The sequence below is a fragment of the Semicossyphus pulcher genome, unplaced genomic scaffold (assembly GCF_022749685.1).
Source record: "Semicossyphus pulcher isolate SPU_LCO1_2020_fin unplaced genomic scaffold, fSemPul1.0.p SCAF_15, whole genome shotgun sequence".
NCBI lineage: Eukaryota > Metazoa > Chordata > Actinopteri > Labriformes > Labridae > Semicossyphus > Semicossyphus pulcher.
The window spans coordinates 11193896-11213506 of NW_027211659.1; the positions used below are offsets into that span (position 1 = coordinate 11193896).

The 19611-nt window shown below is 41.2% G+C and overlaps 1 protein-coding gene across 1 annotated transcript; it reads left to right on the forward strand.

Moving 5' to 3' along the window:
• The first annotated feature begins 7577 nt into the window (after nucleotides 1-7577).
• Nucleotides 7578-10451, forward strand: ednrbb (endothelin receptor type Bb). The gene is made up of 7 exons (XM_069662921.1): nucleotides 7578-7994; nucleotides 8151-8263; nucleotides 8452-8656; nucleotides 8898-9038; nucleotides 9138-9271; nucleotides 9352-9460; nucleotides 10281-10451. Exons 1-7 carry the CDS (start codon nucleotides 7578-7580, stop codon nucleotides 10449-10451), a joined length of 1290 nt encoding a protein of 429 aa, XP_069519022.1.
• The last annotated feature ends 9160 nt before the right edge of the window (nucleotides 10452-19611 follow it).

Genomic DNA, 19611 nt, shown 5'->3' on the forward strand with positions numbered 1-19611 from the left:
CTTAGCTTTGAATTGACTCTGAAGCCAAACTGTTTCTCTGCTGTGCAAAGGTGGTGTACATGCTGTCTTGTATTCACATTGATGTTCGGGCCCAGGGCAAAGATTAGAAGCTTGAATGGAAGGTTATGCACATGTGGGTCAAAATACAACCACTTCTTGCGCCTCCTCAAATTCCCCGTCTCACTGAAGCAGAGACCTCCAACTGGCATCAGAATCAGCCTTCAGACACACCACAGAGATTAGCTAAACACTCATCCTGACCTTTAGCATGAGAGCAGCAGGTCAATCATAAGAAGCTATTTCTGGTCAAAAAGTCAGACACCTGGGAGGTCTTAATCTTTCTGTGTCCAAGATACAAAAGATACAGCTACGATCCAATAACAGCAATTATTACTTCCTGAATGTGTCAGTTAATTAAAGGAATAGTGGGACATTTTTTACTTACTTTCACAAACATCTTCATGATGCTACGCTAGCAAGATGTTTATGAAAGTAATGTCCCATCTGTTAACATGATGGAGGCAGGCTTCCTGACCTATACTGCAGCCAGTCAGCAGGGGGCGCTCTAAATATTTTGGCTTCACTTTTAGGAAGCTGTTGTATCATCTGTCTTTTTATACAGGCTATAGCTGTGTCCCAATCCAGGATCTACAGCCTTTGAAGGACGTATTTGTAGGCCGATTGTGTCACAGCGGCACATCAAAGGCTGTCCCACTTCGAAGGCTCCTTCAGATGCGACCAATGTGTCCGCCATTTCCCGGGCCATGAAGGATCCATCAGGTGCATCCTTTGCGGCCCAACTTATCCTGAGATTCATTGCGCACCAATTCAAACGAGATGGCGGACTCTTATGTGGCTGAGGAATAAACTTTTCAACTCAATCGAAGCGTTACACATGTTAAAGCTCCTGTGAGGAACTTTCAGTTTGTGTTGATTTTGGCGCCCCCTGTGGACCAAAGCCGTACCTCTTATCTCTTTGCTGATTTTGTCCTGTACATGCTGAAGTGGTGGTTTTTAACAAAAGATCTCATCCTGCTTTCTTTAACAGTCATATGTATCACTCACTTTAAATGTTTGCCCTGGAAAATGTAAACAAAGGCAGCGTGCAGTTAATCACTTCGTCCGACACCTACCCCCCTGCCAGCAGTTTCAGGCATTAAACATAACTATATAGAAATAATCAATATTTTCCCTGAGGGTCTGGTTTACTTTTGAAGGTCATATAGAGTCATCAGAATTAATTTCAGTCTGTTTCATAAAAACGAAAGGGCCCTTGAAACAAATTATCTTTAAAGTAATAGGTTAAATTACGTGGCGTTAGTTATGCTAGCTAGTTAGTCGGCTAGCTACCTGTTGCTAGGCAACAGGAGCAGCGTTTGGTGACGCAAACAGGATATTCTCCGTAGAACAGACCGTCTCATTTCATTTTGGCTTTAGCGGTCTACGCAGTTACCAATGACGGTGTCTTTCTAGACCGCCTCCTTCGAAGGCTGCAGCCCCTGGATTTGGACACAGCTACTGTCCCAGTCCATGTTTGTGTCTGAGACCTGTTACTTCCTCGTACATCCACTGGTTACATGACAACCACTGCACGCCTAGAAACCTTGCACAAAACCTCTGATAAAATAGCAAATTAATGTTTTTACTCAAACTACACAAACAAGATATAACTATATTTTGCTACCTTCAGACACAGCTCAGCTAACTGTTTCACCTTCTTTCCAGTCTTAATGCTAGGCTAGGCTATCCAGCTGCTAGCTATAACTTAATCTGTACTGTGCAGACATGAGAGTAGTAATGATGTTCTCATCTAACTCTGCCAGAAATTGAATAAAAATACTTAAATGTAAGCCCTTAGTAAAGTAAGAACATTGTTCAAATTATTATAATTAACACTTATTGTGGAGCTACAATTAGCATATCCTTCCACTGGGAGGGTAGCTTGTGCACTGGCTTTTTATTTGTGCAAACGCCTTTGATCCTGGGCTCTGTGTCCTTGTCCTCAAGGATTATGTAAGTGAAGTCAGCCGCTTCTGCGCAGGATGTTATAATGGCTGCTTTCCCAGAGGGACAACTTTGTCTATTAAGGATCATTAACACTGTACAAACCGTTTATCAAAGGGAACAAATGCGCACCCTCTCATTAAGTCCTATGACCTAGTCCTTGATCCTCCACTTTGTGCGCGGCTTAAAAGGATACAAAACATTACCCGTTCAATCAGGACACAAGGTGAGAAAACAGTTCCAACTCTTGTAGAACTTCTTAATTAATTCCTTTAGCTGTGACACAAAATAGTTGTTATTTACGACATGTCTGGTACAAGCACTGATGATAAAACGTTGGTGCAGGAGTGGCTACTGCAACAGGAATGTCATTAAGAAAACATACCTTCAAACGTACCTTCGGCTCACCATCTGTCTCTTCCTGCAGTGTAAACATGTCAGGAGTATTTTTGATGTCTATCTCAGGGATGCGAGTCTCATCATTGATGTGGGAAATCTCTTTTGACAGCCTTTAGAGGCTTTTACGTTTGATCTCAATGCGGCCTGAACAGGCAAAGGAGAAAATCTATTTATTGATATTTTGTCAATGAGAGGGATGAAAGACTGCACTTCTCATATCTTCATAATTTACAGTAATCTGTCTAGACTAGGGCCCAAGGTTGAAAACTTCTTTAAGTCCCTATGTAAGTTGTCTTTTTTAGGTTTTCCATGAAGTAGCAAACGTCTCAACCAACATTAGACACTGCCCAAGAAGTGGAATATATGTCCTTGAGAGACACGTTGAAAATTAAATTCAGTGCCCACCTCAACGTTCCTGCTAGAGCAAACAGAGAAAATTAGCTTTTTTGTGGAATTCAGTGTATTATCATTAGTTTCCATATATATGCCATAAAAAAGTACTTGTCCTTAGCAACCTTCCACACAATCCTGAACCCGTATATAATGAAAGCAGACGGGTCAGGACCTGCACGTTACTCACCTCTCCCGTGCCCCCTCTTGAGCAGCTTCCCTCTCACTCGTGACGGGTGTATGAGAGTCAACATCTGTCTTTCCGTTTAACTCATTCTGTGCCAATTTGTTTCTCTTCCAGGATCATTCGATTCTGCACGTACGCAACAAAAGAACAGATAAAAAAAAACATTTCAAAATACACACATCTTTACTTCCACTTTTTATGCACAGTGCCCCCCTCATTAACCACTTTAAACCTGATGTGGTTTTGCCTGAACTGTCATTATTCCTAATTAATTCATTTCCAGCACTCACCCTCTCAAAGACTGTTCCCTTTCCAAACAGTTCACTGTCACAGAGCTTCTGGCAATAGGCACACTAAGCGAGATTCTCATCCCTTTTGGATTCAACCTGTCTAACCTACAGTGCAGAAAAAAAACAGATTCTTTATCACCTCTCCACCTCTGATATTATAGCCTCCCCTCACTGATATTACTGTGGGAAAATGAAAAAGGCCATCACTGTCATTCTCAGATACTATGTGCAATATATAGAGATACAGGGCTAAGTCGGCGGTGCCTTTCAACACTAGGAGTTTGTTTTAGCTGTGGTTTGTGTTGTATGAGACGAGATGGACATACACACTCTATCTTGTTTATCATCTTCTGTCTTATGAGATAGAAATAAGAAAGGAAGGGGCTTGTATATATTGTTGGATGTAAGCTACATATATAGCCCACAAAATGATCTTGCTAAATTGTTTTTTACAGACAGAATTTAAAGCTCAGAGAAAAATTAGTGATCTTGGAATTGGTTGTACTCCAGTTCAATCTTTACTCAGGTAGTAGCAATACCACAATGTAAAAATACTCTTTACTGTTACAAGTAAAGTTATTCATTTAAATTCTTTCTTCAGTACAGTACATTTAAGATATATCGTCAAAATATGCTCGGACTACCAAAACTTAAGGTCCTTCAATGCTACAGCTAATAGTAAAGGTGTAGCTAAATTTCCCTTTTTTAGCTAGCTAGCTAATTTTAATGCTGCTTGGTCGCAAAACACATCATAATTTGCTCATATATTGTATTTTTTATGAACTTTAAAATCTGCTGTCACTGTTTACCAAAGCTGTCAAAAAATGTAGTTGAAAATAAAGTATTCGCCTCTGAAAGGTATCGGGGAAGAAGTATAACTAGTATAAAATTGAAGTATGCATAGCTCTGTACTTGAGTAGCATTCAGTACTTAGACAAATGTACCAAGTTCCTTTCTACTACACAACAACTTTATCCAACTTGACAATATAAGTAAAACACTTTTTGCCATGAGCATGCTACCTCTGAAGAATCAGGGTTCATGCTCACAACCTCCGCCTGCAACAACTGAGGATCTTCAATTTCCTTTTGAACTGCACAAGAGAGAAAATAATTGGGAATTTGACAGATGTCTAAGTCATGAGAGGCAAGAAGGGGCAGGAACAGGTGACCCATTCGCACCCAAGCTGATGACATGGCTTACCTAGACAGCTGATAGAGAGGCTCTACTCCACCCACACCCAATCTGTCTGGGTCTGAGTGCTCACCAAAGTAATGAGTCTTCCAGCATGTGTAACGTTACCTCCGTGAACTCGGGTGAGTCTGGACTCTTTAGAAGAACAGAGACAAAAGATTTAAAGAAATGCATTACTAGAAAAACTCTTATCCCCTGAGAGCTAGGCTAACTGATTTTTGTTATCTTGGGGCAGAGGAACTCCTCAACAAGCTAACATCTTATTGAGCTACTTTGGCTAACTTGTTTGCAAACTGTCAACTCTTTTCGCATTCAGCAGACTTGAAGCAACACCAGCTATTCAAAGATCATTTGAAAAACTATTCCTGTTCACTAACAACTCCAATGCTCCCTCTCATTTTGGCATTGTTCATCTTAAATCTTAAAATATTTTCTTTGTGTTTTAACTAGTTCTTGTTGACTTCTTCACCAGCTAGAAAGTCACTGACTTTATCCCTCTGTCACTTGTTGCTAGGTAGGTAGAATACAGCTGTTTCAATTTCACTTTTGGTGAAGAACACCTGCCTAAAAGTAGCTAATGGGGTAAGAAACTAAAGATATCCAGACAGTGTCACATGTGTGACGTCCACGGTTGGCTCCGGTTGTAACTCTTGATTTTCCTCGCTGACGGTCGCTTTCCTTTTTAGACTGTTTGCCTTCATCTGAGCGTCGAATTTGTTTCTTTTTCTTTGTATTTTCACTTGTTTTTTTTAAAGTTGTATCTGTAGTCATCGATCTTTTCTTTGTTTGTTCAGCCATAGTAGATTACTGTTTACTCGCAACGCTTGCAAAGACCGGAAAATCTATGTATCGCCTCCGGAACGCCGGCATGCTGTCTCAAACACACACTTCTTTGCTTCAGTACAAAATAAGGCGGTTTAACAGCAGACCTCTTTTTATGCCAATATCCTGTTCACTGCAACATTAAAACAACCACTGGAGATAGCAGCCTGAGGGGGCCTGAACTTCGAAGGCAACAAACACAGTGCATTTTTTAAATTTGTTTTGTAGGATGTCTACCTTTTGAGCAAAAGAGAATACCACAATACCAATACCTTTATTTCTGTTTTCTCTGGCTATGTAGCAGGAAGATGGATCTGGCAAACCTCGCATGTGCTTATATGCATAACCTTAAAGTTGTACATTCGTCAAAACAAATCAAAGCTCTTAATTAAAAATATTTATATTCAACAATGTATAGATAAAAAAAAGCATAACTTAAAGAAATAAAACTAATAATGTTAAATTGAATGGATGGACAATTATCAGTTGCATGAAGTACAGCTGGAAAATCTTTTTTCAGGCTCAATCAGAGACCAGTCGCAGTGTTTCAGATGTATTTTCTTTGAAGGGCTGAACATTTTTTTCACTACTTTGACCACTTTAACCAGCAAACCGTCATCAAATGCTATCTTTTCAAGAGATATTTACGATTCTTAAGCGAATATTTAAAGGTTTATGGTGATGCTACTGTGCATTAAGAATGGCTCCTGGTTTATAGGAGATGTACTGAAGCTTTTTGGTTCTCTCTTTTTGCCTATATGGGAGGAAAAAAATAGAAACGTATAGACAGCCTGATTATGAAAGGTTGTCATACATTTTCATTTCCAACTCACTCTTCTTAATCGGTTGCTCTTCTTTTGGAAGCATGCCAGCACACAGTTTCCCAAGGTCATTTGACGCTAGCGAAAGCACGGATTCCAACGTTCAAAAGAAAAGCTGGAGAAGTTGTCAGGTACGATATTAACAATGGCATCTCTCTGGTCGTCACATGTCTCGTGCTCCTCCAGGCTCTCTGGGTTGTCACAAAGCTGTCGTGGGGAGAAGTCACCTTCTTCAGGACTCTCAGGAGATGCAGAGGCAGTATCTCTCTGGTAAGATTGAGACTGACTCATCTTTTAAAGAACGTGATTTGTCAACTGAAGCGAAATCTCAGTTGCCCGGCAGTAGTTTTGCCTAAGGATCATGTACATCCGAACTGTCATATAGATGCAGAATAGTTTTCCTGTTTCCATTGTGGTCACTAATGAAAACTTAAAGCTCCTGTGAGGAGTATTTCACTGGTTATGAAACAGACTGAAATTAATTAAGAGGACTCTATATGAGCTACAAAAGCAAACCAGACCATCAGCAACAAGATTGATTATTTCTATATAGTTATTTTTTAAGGCCTGAAACTGCTGGCGGGGGGGTAGGTGTCAGAAAAAGAGATTAACTTCACGCTGCCTTTGTTTACATTTTCCAGGGCCAACATTTAAAGTGAGTGACACATATGACTGTTAAAGAAAGCAGGATAAGATTTATTGTTAAAAACCACCACTTAAGCATGTACAGGAGAAAATTAGCAAAGAGATAAGAGATACGGCTTTGGTCCACAGGGGGCGCCAACACAATCCAAAAGTTCCTCACAGCAGCTTTAAAGGTTTAATAATATAGAGGTTCTGTGGCTTTAAGCACAATCTCATCACTAAAATAGACATTTTCTACATTTAGATTTTGTGTTCAACTTTGATGCCAAACAAGATAACGTCCAGCTTTTTAGTGAGATAAACAACCATGGATTAGTATCCCTGCTAAAGCCTGTAAAATGATCTCACTGCGATAACAGACAATACACTTCAATGCCATCCTTTCATTGAGGATGATGCATCAAGGGGAGTAATTACAGTCACTACTGACAGATCCATGACTAATGCCGACAACAATACCTTAGTCTATAAAACCCTGTTTTCCCTCTGCTGCATTCAAACACTTACAGCAGGCACACTATCATAGTAGTAGTAGTAGTAGTCCTTTGTGTTTTCATACAGCTTATTTTGTAGGTATTACAGGGACTCATTTCCTGCAGGATCTGTATGTGTTCATCTACAGGTAAGCTGGCATGAATCCTTGTATCATAATGTATCAATGCTTTTTATTCCTTGTTGCATTCTAATAGGTAAATTAAATGATCTTTTCCCAACGTGCCTTGCTCTAAATCTCAAGGCGAAGATGTTGTGCTAATTATTTCCACTCTTATTTCCATTCCAGCAGACAACATAGTCTTTGAAAGCCTTACAAGGAATTCATCAACAATGTGGACCCTGGCTCTCCTTCTTTGTTTGGGAAATATTTTCATCGGAGGCGAGGCCACTGATCAGCATTCAGAGCCATCCCCCGTAATCCCGCTCTCAGAAACGGCCTCCCCTGGTCTTTTAATACTGGAAAAACAGAAATCCAACAGCTCAATTCATCCACCCCAAGTAGCAGGACCAAAAACACAGCACCCTCCTATGTGCCTGCAGCCGGCTGGAATCAGAGCCGCCTTCAAATATGTCAATACCGTGGTGTCTCTTGTTGTGTTTGTGGTTGGAATCGTGGGGAATTCAGCCTTACTGAGGATCATATACGTAAACAAATGCATGAGGAGCGGACCCAACATTCTCATTGCGAGCCTTGCTTTGGGCGATCTGCTCCACATTGTGATAGACATTCCAATCAATGCGTACAGGGTGAGTTTCTCACCACATGCTGTGCAATTACAATGAGAAAACAATGTTGCACCATCTCTTGCTCTTTTGATCCATTTTAAAACTCCAATCTCGCTTTGAATTGATTGTTAGTGCTGTTTTTTCTTTACTTCAAATTGCTCTTTGTTGTTGTTTCAGCTCATGGCAGAAGATTGGCCGTTCGGCTTGTTACTGTGCAAACTCGTCCCCTTCATACAGAAAACCTCTGTTGGAATTACAGTGCTGAGCTTATGTGCGTTAAGTGTTGACAGGTAAGAAGATAAGCAGCGCTGTCCTGCGCCTTACAAGAAAATAGCCTTGGTTGGCCTCTATCTATATTTCATCAGGCAGACAGATTTGTTTAGCATTAGCCCTTGAAATGTTCTTTAACTGAAAAATGTATCATTATTACAGACATAAAAGTCCCCCAAGCTGTAACATTTCCTGATCGATTTTGCAGATACCGAGCTGTTGTATCCTGGAATCGAATCAAAGGCATCGGGGTCTCAGTGTGGACGGCAATCGAAATAACTCTGATATGGGTTATTTCTGTCCTGCTGGCTGTGCCTGAAGTTGTCGGCTTTGATATGATAACAATGGACTATAAAGACAAGCAACTGAGAATCTGTCTGCTTCATCCCATGCAAACCTCACAATTCATGCAGGTACGGTTAAAAATAAAATCTCCAGCTAATGCAACAGGATAAAACAAACAGATCAACATGTGTTTGATTTCCATTTGTTGAGTGGAAATGAGCAAATAATGCTTCCAATATTATTTCTCCTCGCAGATTCCCCACACGTTCTTTTAAACCTACACATGTACATCTCAAATATTGTTTTTTAGCACGCTGTAGCGTAGTAACCGCCGTCTGACTGTGGGCCTCTGTCATGTTTAATCAACAGTTTTATAAATCAGTAAAGGACTGGTGGCTCTTTGGCTTCTACTTCTGCATGCCGCTGGCTTGGACCGCCGTCTTCTACGCACTCATGACGAGGAAAATGCTGAAGAATACTGAGAACACACTCAGCGACCACACCAAGCAGGTTAGCACTTTTAAGGATGCTTTTGCACTATTGTTTTTTTGCACATTTGGGTGAAACATCGACTTTTGATATTGATTATATCTCTCCTTTTTTTTTTAGAGACGCGAAGTGGCGAAGACTGTCTTCTGCCTGGTGATTGTGTTTGCACTTTGTTGGCTGCCTTTATATTTAAGCAGAATCTTGAAACGAACCATGTATGATGAGAAAGATCCAAACAGGTGTCAGCTTCTGAGGTGAGCATGAAAAATCAGTCCTTTTTTCATTTCCGGATCTGTGTTTTTGTCTGATTATAATATTTATCCTCTTTTTTCAGTGCCTTTCTCGTCTTGGACTATTTCGGCATTAACATGGCATCACTCAACTCGTGCATCAACCCCATTGCGCTGTACATAGTCAGCAAAAGATTTAAAAGATGTTTCAAGGTAAGATATACCACCATGCATATTTTGTTTCCCCAGTTATGTAGGGCACTACATTCAATTTTAACCAAAAGCTGGTGGGGGGGGGGGTGAAAACACTGTGATCCACATTGGGTGAGCTATGTGTCATCAAGGACATATGGAGTCATGTCTGTAAAGTGGCCAGACTGGAGCGAGCAATGACCCGAGGGGGTAATAAGTGAAAATGGTCTGGAAAAACATCGTCGGGGAGAAAGAAGGAGAGAAAATAAAAAAACAGACACTTGGCAATCCACCAGACAGTTTGTCACTGAATCAGAGTGATGTGTGGTGAGGGAGAAGAAAACATAGCTTCAAGGCAATTTTCAAGGGAAATTTCTTTTAAAAGCCTTTATTGTATTACGAGCTCAGAAGGACATATCTGAAACATACTTTGATTTGGTTTGGCTGTCATCACGCCAGAGTGCTTTGATTTGATTTGGCTTTTTGCACACCACAGAGAAGGAAGAACTACTTCCTGTGCAATACATGTTATATATTTCATGTATTTCTCCTTATGAATTATCCCCTTTTTTCAAAATAAAACCACCTAAATTAAAAGCGTTCTACAAATGTCTTTACAATTAGACCCTGTTCTATCACACCATCACTCAATTAGCAATTCTGCTCTAAAGCGACAAGGCTGCTACTGTAGGTGATTATTCAAAGACATGCAAATATCCCTCCACTCACATCGCTCCGCACATAAATAAACTACATAATGTGCCATTTTCAGGCGTCTTTATTGTGTGTTGTTCCCTAACCAAAACCTTCTTTGTGAATTCGTGTGTGTGTGGTCCTTCAGGCTTGTCTGTGCACTCGGTGTCTCCCTCTTCAAGCTGTTACCCATGACGAGGTGCAGTCTGTTTTGAAGTCCAGAATGCAGGATCACGCCTCAGAGCAGAGCTGCAACATCAAAGCTCCCAAGCAGACTTCCACACCTCCACCTGAGCAGGAGAACGCCTTACTGTGTTAGCAAAACTCATGTGGAACTGTGAAAATCACTTCTAAGGTCTAAAATATTTCTTTATTAAATATATATAGGGCTATCAAAGCAGCTGGCGTAGCGGCTCTATCGGTAGCGGAACAACCTTGACATGCCTTCCTAATGACATAAAATACCTCTTGAATAACACGTCCTTTGTACTGCTGTCGTCAGCTGAACATCTGCTTTGGCATGAGCAACCTGGAGTCAGACTGTTCAGACTATTTGCCCCCGGGGGCTTGACTCACTCCCAAACATTACATCAGATACCTCGTACCTATCCTGTATCATGCATCACAGTAGTCAAATCACTGTTTTGGGCACGATGTTAACCTGGCACCCATCAACAGATATCTTGTCACGGCTTACCGCCTGCATGTGTATCATTTTGATTCTGTTTCTGGATCCTGGCGCCGTAGGAAATCAACCAAATGGGAATTCAGAATTATTACGGTGGGTTTTTAAGGGTGTACGGTGTATTATTAGCGCATAAACGTGTGTTTTCATCTCTGTTAAGTTCCACAGACGCCTAAGACTTTACAGCGTTCCTTTCTCTCTTGAACCTTGAGAAACATATCAAATCGGTGCCACAAGTAGATTCTGTCGCCGCCGCTGAATGACTGATTGATGGTGGCCTATTTTTAATGCATTGTTAAATGTGTAATGCATGGAGACACTTTATAAAAGACCTGAGAGTGGGGAAGAAGGAAAACGAAGATGACAGAATGAGGTCAGGAGGAGAGAGGGGATGGGAGGGGAGGGGGGTGTAGAGATGAGCACCTGATAGGTCTTCCTGTCACAGGACAAGGCAAGCACAAATAGAAAGCGCTGTTCTTCTCACTAATGCCGTATCAGTCTGCAAAACTGTCTCGATGCGGCGCGCTGGAATGCCTATTAAAAGTTTATCTTGTCTATGCAAAGAGCATAACCCCGCGACTGTTTGTTCAGAAGTTTGTTTGAATAAAAGTGTGTGAATTCTTGTGATGCCTCTATAGAAAACGATGTGTATAAGGACATGGATTCATTCTATTTATCTGAAGCTATTTTTCCCCACAAAGAACTGCAGATTGTTCTGATTAAACTTTCAGTGTTTTCCATCATTTTCAATCACGTGGAAAGATGTTTCTTTATACCTCAGAGAATTGAAATCCTACACTTTTGACATCCCTTTCTTTAGTTTCTATTCAATAATTCTCATACAAGTACAGTCGTATGATGAAATGAAAGCATCTATACTGCCTTTAAAGAAAGTACATCCTAGATACATGTAGACTGAACCTTTAGATAAAGATGATAAAACTACAACAATGTTCCTTTTCAATCATTTATTCAACAACAAATATGAACAGATGTAACACAGGACAAAGGGACACTTACAGCTTTCATTGCCTCCTTCAGCAGAGGTTAAACGTTTTGTATGCTTGTCTACGGTTCCTGACTTGAACTGGTTGAAATGTTTAACCCCTCGGTGCAGAAATCCTTCAGCTGCGAGATGTTTGAGGTTTTTCTTGCAGTTACAGCACATTTCAAATCCTCAATCAACATTTGAACCTGATCAGATCTGATCTGGGCTTTGGCTTGATTATTCCATAAGCCTGAATTACTTCCTGATTAAACATTCCTTGGTGGATTTACTGGGATCATGATTCAGTTTAAAGATCCATCTCTATTTTAGATTCAACATTTGAACAGGTGGCCTCAAAAACTCCTCACACACTCTCTGGTATGATACAGAATTTATAGTTGAATCTATGATTGTAAGTTTACCTGGTCATGAGGCAGCAAAGCAACCCCAAACCGTAACGTTTCCACCACCATGTTTTCAGTGTTGTGTTACCCACTGAGAAAAGTAATGCGTTAGATTACTTTTGCGTTACCAAAAATTAGCCCCCCTTTGCGACTCGTTACATATGTCGTTTATGTTGTCAGGACAACTTGTAGCCGACTGTACGTCTGCCTTTTAATGTATTGACTCTACTGTCATTGCATAGCCTCGTTTAGGGCCCATAAACTATGACTCTGCAACCTAATAACAGGACTGACAGATATAACCTTTACAGCTCTTTGTTGTGCTAACAATGGTATGCTAACAACAGCTAACTAGCCAGAAGCTCTTAGTGGCCACCAGTGTAGCGTAGCTGTGTTTAGCTAGCAGATGCTCCTTCAAATTTGAAGTAGGACTCTTTCCAGCTGACAAGTACTTATCCTCCAGGCACAGCTTACATTTCACCGTCATGTTGTTCTTGTCCCTTACGCCCAAAAATTCAGAATAATGGGTACCTCGCTAAATAAATAAACGCTAACGCTAAACGCTAAATAACGGATTACTTGAATTGCAGAACTAACAGGCTACGTTACACTACGTTATGTTGCGTTACTCTATGATACGTTATGCTATGCTACGTTACATTACGCTACGTTACATTACTTCACGTTACTCTACGGTACAATACGTTATGTTAGGTTACGTTACGCTACGTTACGTTACACACTATAACAGATTACTTTGAAACATGTTACCCCCCCCACACTGCATGGTTTACAGTAGAGCGTCTGAATTGAAATGAAAATGTCTTCTTCTACCTCATCCAAACAACTCTTATCTTTGACTCATCCATCCAGAGCACATTGTTCTAGATGTCCGTGGCCATGCGTGCCGTGCGGATATTTAATGCCATACTTCAGTCATACTCTGATGTTCTTTTTTAACAGAAAAGGCTTCCCTCTGGCATACATCCCAGGCATATTTGAGCAGTCTCTTTATGATTGTAGTCAACACATTCACTTCTTCAAGGCTCCTTTTGGCATCATACGGTCTGCTCTTTGGCTGACTTAGCCATCCTGCTTAAATTGGCTGTAGTTTGAAATTTTCTCTACTTGTAGTCCAAACATTTTTTAACCACTTCCAAGACGGAATTCTATTTCTGAAGGCCTGATAGAGCTCTTTTGATCGAAACCGCATCCCAGATTTTCAAGGTTTAATAAAGACAGGTCTCTGGTTTCTCTATAAGCACAGAAAGAGGAAGGTCAATTGCTGAATGAAAAAATATGTTGAAAAAAATCTTTCATGTGGTGGAACTACTTTTTGTAATAATGTAATAACAGCAATCTTGATTAATATTATGACTTTTATATCAGTATCATTCTATAAAGTGTTTGTTGCTCTAATAGCTCTTGGCACATCCAATAGAGAGCATACAGAGATGCTGGTTCCACATCACATCACATCACACCAGCAGGCTGCCATCTTTATGTACCTAATCGATTATCCTCGCTCTCCCTGACGCACAAACACTAGATTAAACAAACAACAGTTCGCCTAGAATCACGTTTACATTTGTTAATTCGACTAGATTAGCAGGAATGCTGTCAATTTTTCATTATACATTCCAGTCGTAAATTGTATGACAGTTTTGTGAAGACAAATTTGAGCCATCTGACTCAAAATGTGTTTGTTTGTGATTAGCGATGCCAAAAATATGTTTGAAGAGAACAGAGAAAGTAACATGCGTGCTTCAGCCCACACAGTCATATTGCACGCTGGGCTACACACTTGTGCACCTCTCTGTGTACTGACATGAGAGAGCCGGTGTCTCTGAGGCTTTGACTGTTGGATTCATCAGTGTTGGACAGGATATTAGAGTTCAATATGCTCATTTATGCTGGAGCCAATTTGATTAATTCTTTATGCAGTACAACATGCATTTTATGTGCTTATGTATATGTATGCACATATGTGAGATGCTTCTGTGTAATTTTTATCTTATATTCCTTTTACATGGTGCTTAAGATGTATTTCATTTATTTTAATGTACTGACTCTCTGAACGTACAAATTTAAATATTACAGCAACACAATTTATTTGCTTCTGTAGAATATCTAATCGTGTCAAAAGCTGTCACATGCACTAGTCGCCTTTGTTAATGTAAATGCCAACAGCTAATGACAAATGGTCAGGGGTGTGTCAAGGGGTGGACTGGGTGCCCTCCCAACCAAAAACCTAATGACAATAAATAACAAATAAAGACACATATATAAGTGAGATTTCTAAATATATCATGAACATTTCTAAATCATCATCATTGGCCACCCCAGTTGCCTCAAAATGATTGGCTCTCTGCCCGATAAGAGGCGGGACTTATTGGGCTACGTGGCAACAGGCTGCTAGTACCTTCTGCGACATTCCAATGTAGCACAATTGATTTAGTTTTAACTTTGTACCTTTGTTGAACCTGATACTGATTTTTAACATCTTCTTGGAAGATTTACAGATCTTTTTTTAGCATTAAAGACCAGCTCCAGTCATGTTTTAAGACATATAAAATGCTCTGCTTGAAATAATAAATTGTAAAATATGATTAATTACCTTGTAAAAATTCTCCCAAGACATCTTCTCATTCTTTCACGGTTTAGGGTTTAAACAAATGGTTGAGTACCCAGATGCAGACTGAAATAAGAATTTATTTAAACAAAAAGGCAGAAGGCGAAACAAAAGACTCATATGAGGAATCCAAGGGGGGGCAGGCAAATAAAATCCAATGGTAAAAAGGTCCAACAAAACAGGCAATAAGTAATCCCAAATAAAACAGAAGGTGAAAAATCCAGGGAACACTGAGATTACTGAGAATAACAGGATGCATGGACATGGACAGACGACAACGAACTAGCACATGGACAAGGGAAGACAAAGACTAAATACACTGGGGAGATGAAACTAATTGGGCACAGGTGAGACAATCAAGGGAGCAGGTGAAAACAATAAGGGCAGGGCACATAATCCAACAAGCGGGAAAACACACAAAGGCAGGAAGTAAAACAAGACAAAACATACATAGGGCAAGAACTACAAAATAAAACAGGAAACACTAAAAACCAAACTCAGGACTGTGATAGCAGAAGAATTACATAACTAAACAAGACTTAATCAAGACAAGAACACAATATATTAAATACAAAATTAAACAATAAGAACTCATGACACCTTCTCCCTCATTAAGAATCCCAAATCTGCATAGTCCCTACACTATATGCACATTTTAAACCGGCCCCTCTTTTGTGAAAACAAAACACGTCTCTGCCATCGTTTAGTGGCAAGTTGTTTAAACTTAGCGAGCTTCAAATGTAGTACTGTAATTAGTAGTAGTAACATTAACGTTAGTAGTCAATAGTGAGTTTGCAAAAATTACGTTGACGGTTACAGCTGGCTCTTCATCGCCGAAGTGGTTGGCATAGGTTACACATAATGATATGCACAGCGTCACCCCGTCCATTAACGAGATTGGCTCCTTAGGTTTGTGACATCACAAACCATCCAATCTGAAAACGTGTTGTTCAGCCTGTCCTTGGTACACTGCAGTTTAAAAGCAGACAGGCCCAGCCATGGAGATGACTGCTGATGTTGTCCCTGATATGTCTTGTAGCACATGAAGAACACCACATGGAGATGTTTACAAGGTTAAACACTTGATTTTCACCAGACGGGGTCTTTAAAATACATACACAGGAATTTAACATCTGTATGATTCCTTAAAGCGTAGTTAAAGTAAATGTGATCATTGGAGACGGATATGGTAAATGATTGTTATTTGGACATGTGCGTGTGTGCCCACACACTTGCATTAGTCGGTGCCCCAGTTGGGCCATCACAGTCATAAGTCTGGACACGCCCCTGCAAATGGTAAAGTGCTATCATGTCCCCAGCGGTAAGAGCTCACAAATGCCACATGAAATTGACACAATCATGCCCAGTTATTCAGAGAGGGGTGACGTCAGCGCCGACACCGGCGAGAGAGCGGGTGTCTGAGCCCTTCTTTAGTAATCTGTGTACACACAGGACTCACATCGGGCTCCCCACGGTGCTGCCCAGGCTCCCCAGACTGTGGATTTAATTAAACACTGTGAAATTAATTAATCAGTGGGGTGGCAGGTAGAAGGACTTCTCACTGGAACCGCTCACACAACCAAGACAAGCATTTCATGTGCGCTGACAGTTATTAATTTGCTGTATGTTTTATTATAGTGCCTCTATATAGAGATGCTGAAAATTCAGGGAGATTAAAAGGCCTGGCGTGCGAAAAGAGCCATGCAAATTATCAAAATAACAGCTCCCCAAAATCAAAGTGTAAACCTGTGTTTGATCTGTTCTATCAATTAATTAAAAATTTCACTTCTGTATAATAATATGGTGCAAATTAGATGGAAATGAGATAAAATATTCATTTAGTTATCTGGGGAATCTGCCTGGAGGGCTTTTTAGTCTTCAGTCTGGCTCAAAATGCTGTCCATATGGCAATTATGTACAGTAGTGTTGCAGGAGGATTGGTCTGATGCCTACTGGCAGAGAGGAGCCTGCCTGTGACAAACTGCTGCTCGGATCTGATGTGAGTTGAGGGAGATAATGAGGCTGTTGTAAGCCTTAAGTATAGAGCCTGGCCCCGGGGTGGCATATCTAAAGGCTCAGGCTCCCTCATTGTTGCACGTGCTGCTGAGGATTAAAAAACACATTGACTTTTTTTCCTCATAAACTTTGTCAGTACTTCCCACAACTCTTTGGACAACTTCTGCTTTCATGTGGCAAGCCTCTTGACATTGCTTTGTGGAGGAGCCGGGTTTCTTTTTTTACGGTTTGTAGATGTGAAGTCTTGATTTGATTTGGCTTTGAGCTATCTATAGCTCTTTTTTAAGCACCCCACCAGAGGATGTGTACGTTCTGGGGTACATCCTGCGGTGACTGAAGCTTTGATGGATGCCACATTTGAGAGAGTATTGTGACTTTTTTTTTTTAATATGGATCTTATTGGCCTGGATTTTATTTCACTCACAGGGTTAAAAAATGATGATGTGTTGTTGTGTTGTTGGTTTCCCAGCATCCTCTGAGAGAGCCCGTGCCTGCTGTGTTATAAAGATAACTGCCCACCTCTTGTGAGGAACTCTTGACATCCACTGCCTCCATCACGCTAACTGTCACATATACAGTGTGGAAAAAACAATGGTGCAAACCCCAGCTCTGTGTCCAATTTAGACCTGCACCATACTACAGGTTTCCTATTTGAGTGCAGCAAGGACACCATGCAACCTAGTGCAATACACAGAAAAAAAATCCCTGTAGTGTGAGCAGAGTAATTGAGTCCCCTGGGGGAATTGCTATAATGTTTCACGGCATCGAAAGTGTAATTCACTGAATGCAGGTAGGCCTGTGGACCGTATTTACAGCTTTAACTTAGCGAAATAAACAAGGCAGGCTTCCTAATACAATACCGGCAGGCATATAATTAATGGCCATTTGGGGTTTGCATACTAAATAGGAGGGTGAGAGAGCGAGAGAGAGAGAGAGTCACGCAGGCTCCAGCCAATGGCGAGGAAACTTCAGAGGGACCTGCGAATGGCAGGCAGAGTTAGACTACTGGGCAGAGCTGCAAGTGGTCACTCAACCATGGGATTAAAAAGCATTTAAGCCTTGTACCAGAGGCCCCCGCTCCCTCCTCCCTCTCGTCCAGCTATGTTATTTCAGGAGAGAAGAAAAGACAAATTCTCGCTGCCTGCATGGGTTGTTATTGCCGATGCAAAACTGTGGGTTACAGGTCTTTCACCACGCCAGCATCCATAAACGTATTGCAGTGCTTTCTAGCAGAAAAACATAATGAGCTAAACCTAAAAGGGTTTCTGTGTTCGGGTTAAGGTGCAAAATGGACTGTCACTCCTGTTTATTTCATTCATGTCTGGATGTAATGGAAAACATGCAATCAAATGTAGGACAGCGTTTGCTAGAGTGGTTCACTTCACACTTGTGTTCACACTTCTAATGCCTCCTGGGCAACAGCAGGCAAATTTATGACAGTGGGGTATTGACGTATTTATAGTGCTCGTGTAGTGAGTGCACAAGCTTGATTAGCGCAAATCCATGCAGCCAAATAATCTGAAGCGAGGCTTCCTGGATGTACCGCGCCGGCTGGATGTTGGTGAAAAGGCTTTTGATTTGGCGGTCACCAGAGCACCGCAGCACCCTGCCTCACTGTGCTTGTTTTGATGGGCGATGATGAAAGCGCAGGTGGATGCGAGAAAGCTGCTGCGGACTTCTCTGCTGTGGTTTTTCCTATTAGCACAGGAGTGGAGGTTTGCAGTCTGGCCGCTGGGCACAGTGGGTCAGTGCTCACAAAGCTCTGTTTGTTCCCCGGCCTGCAGGGCTCCCAGGGTAAGCCCGGCTCCAGAGGGGAGACAAACAAAAAGGCACCACTGTCTCACACACACCGAATCTGCTCCCCAACACATTCGTCTTTTCTCCTCAATGGGGTACATTTCTCTTCTTTAGGGGAGGAATGGCAAAAGGAAACAAGTTTTTTAGAAACAGGGCCTCGGGATAACAAAACTGCTGTTGTTCTGAGCTATGTGTTTTTTCTCACTTTAAATGCCATTTTGAGTTGTTGCTTGTGGTGATGTGTTTTTTCCCCCCCTTTTTTTTCCTGCTTTGTGTTTTTCATCTCCTTTTGTCTAGCTCAGACTCAGAGCTCTTTGTCTTGTGCTGCTGTATCAACACATTCTGAGTGAAACCCGAGGAAGCCGCCGCCAGCAACAGGCACATAACACATCATATTTAAATTTTCCGCAGCTAACTTTAGAGATTACATATAGTCCTGTTGCATCAAAGCCAGCGCGAGAAAGAAACATAAAGTTCCCCAAATTAATGAATAATTCCAAGGTGTCTCTTGTGTGCCTGTGATTTCTCAAGATGAAGTAATGCGCATGGTTCCCGCACAGCTGCTGTCAGGTCAGACGTTCACTGTTGTGCTGCAATCTGCAGTCCAAGTATAACTCCATTATTGAGGGGACTTTAAAATGTGAGCCGTGTGACACACAGCGGGATGATTTAGTTTAATGACCATGGCAGTGACAGTGCTGTGATGGAAATTGGACTCCCCCCTGCAAATTTACATCACTTGAGGGTACTCGGGGTTCTTTTAGCGGCTGCACTCCGGAGCACGAGCCATCAGGAGGTCCTGGATATGTCATGCTTGTCACCTTCCTTTAAGTGCATCTGCAGACGTGGGAGAGGGATTAATATTATATAGCCTACGGAAGCACAGAGGCCGTCTTATCAGCACCGCAGATGTGATAAGCACCTCTACCCCCGTGAAAACCAGGAAAGATCTCCAAG

Bases quoted from the DNA above. Each gene is read 5' to 3' on its own strand.
- ednrbb (XM_069662921.1), top strand. From the start codon at position 7,578: ATGTGGACCCTGGCTCTCCTTCTTTGTTTGGGAAATATTTTCATCGGA. The intron at 7,995-8,150 runs GTGAGTTTCTCA...TTGTTGTTTCAG, and splicing joins TTCCAATCAATGCGTACAGG to CTCATGGCAGAAGATTGGCC. The intron at 9,272-9,351 runs GTGAGCATGAAA...CTCTTTTTTCAG, and splicing joins AACAGGTGTCAGCTTCTGAG to TGCCTTTCTCGTCTTGGACT.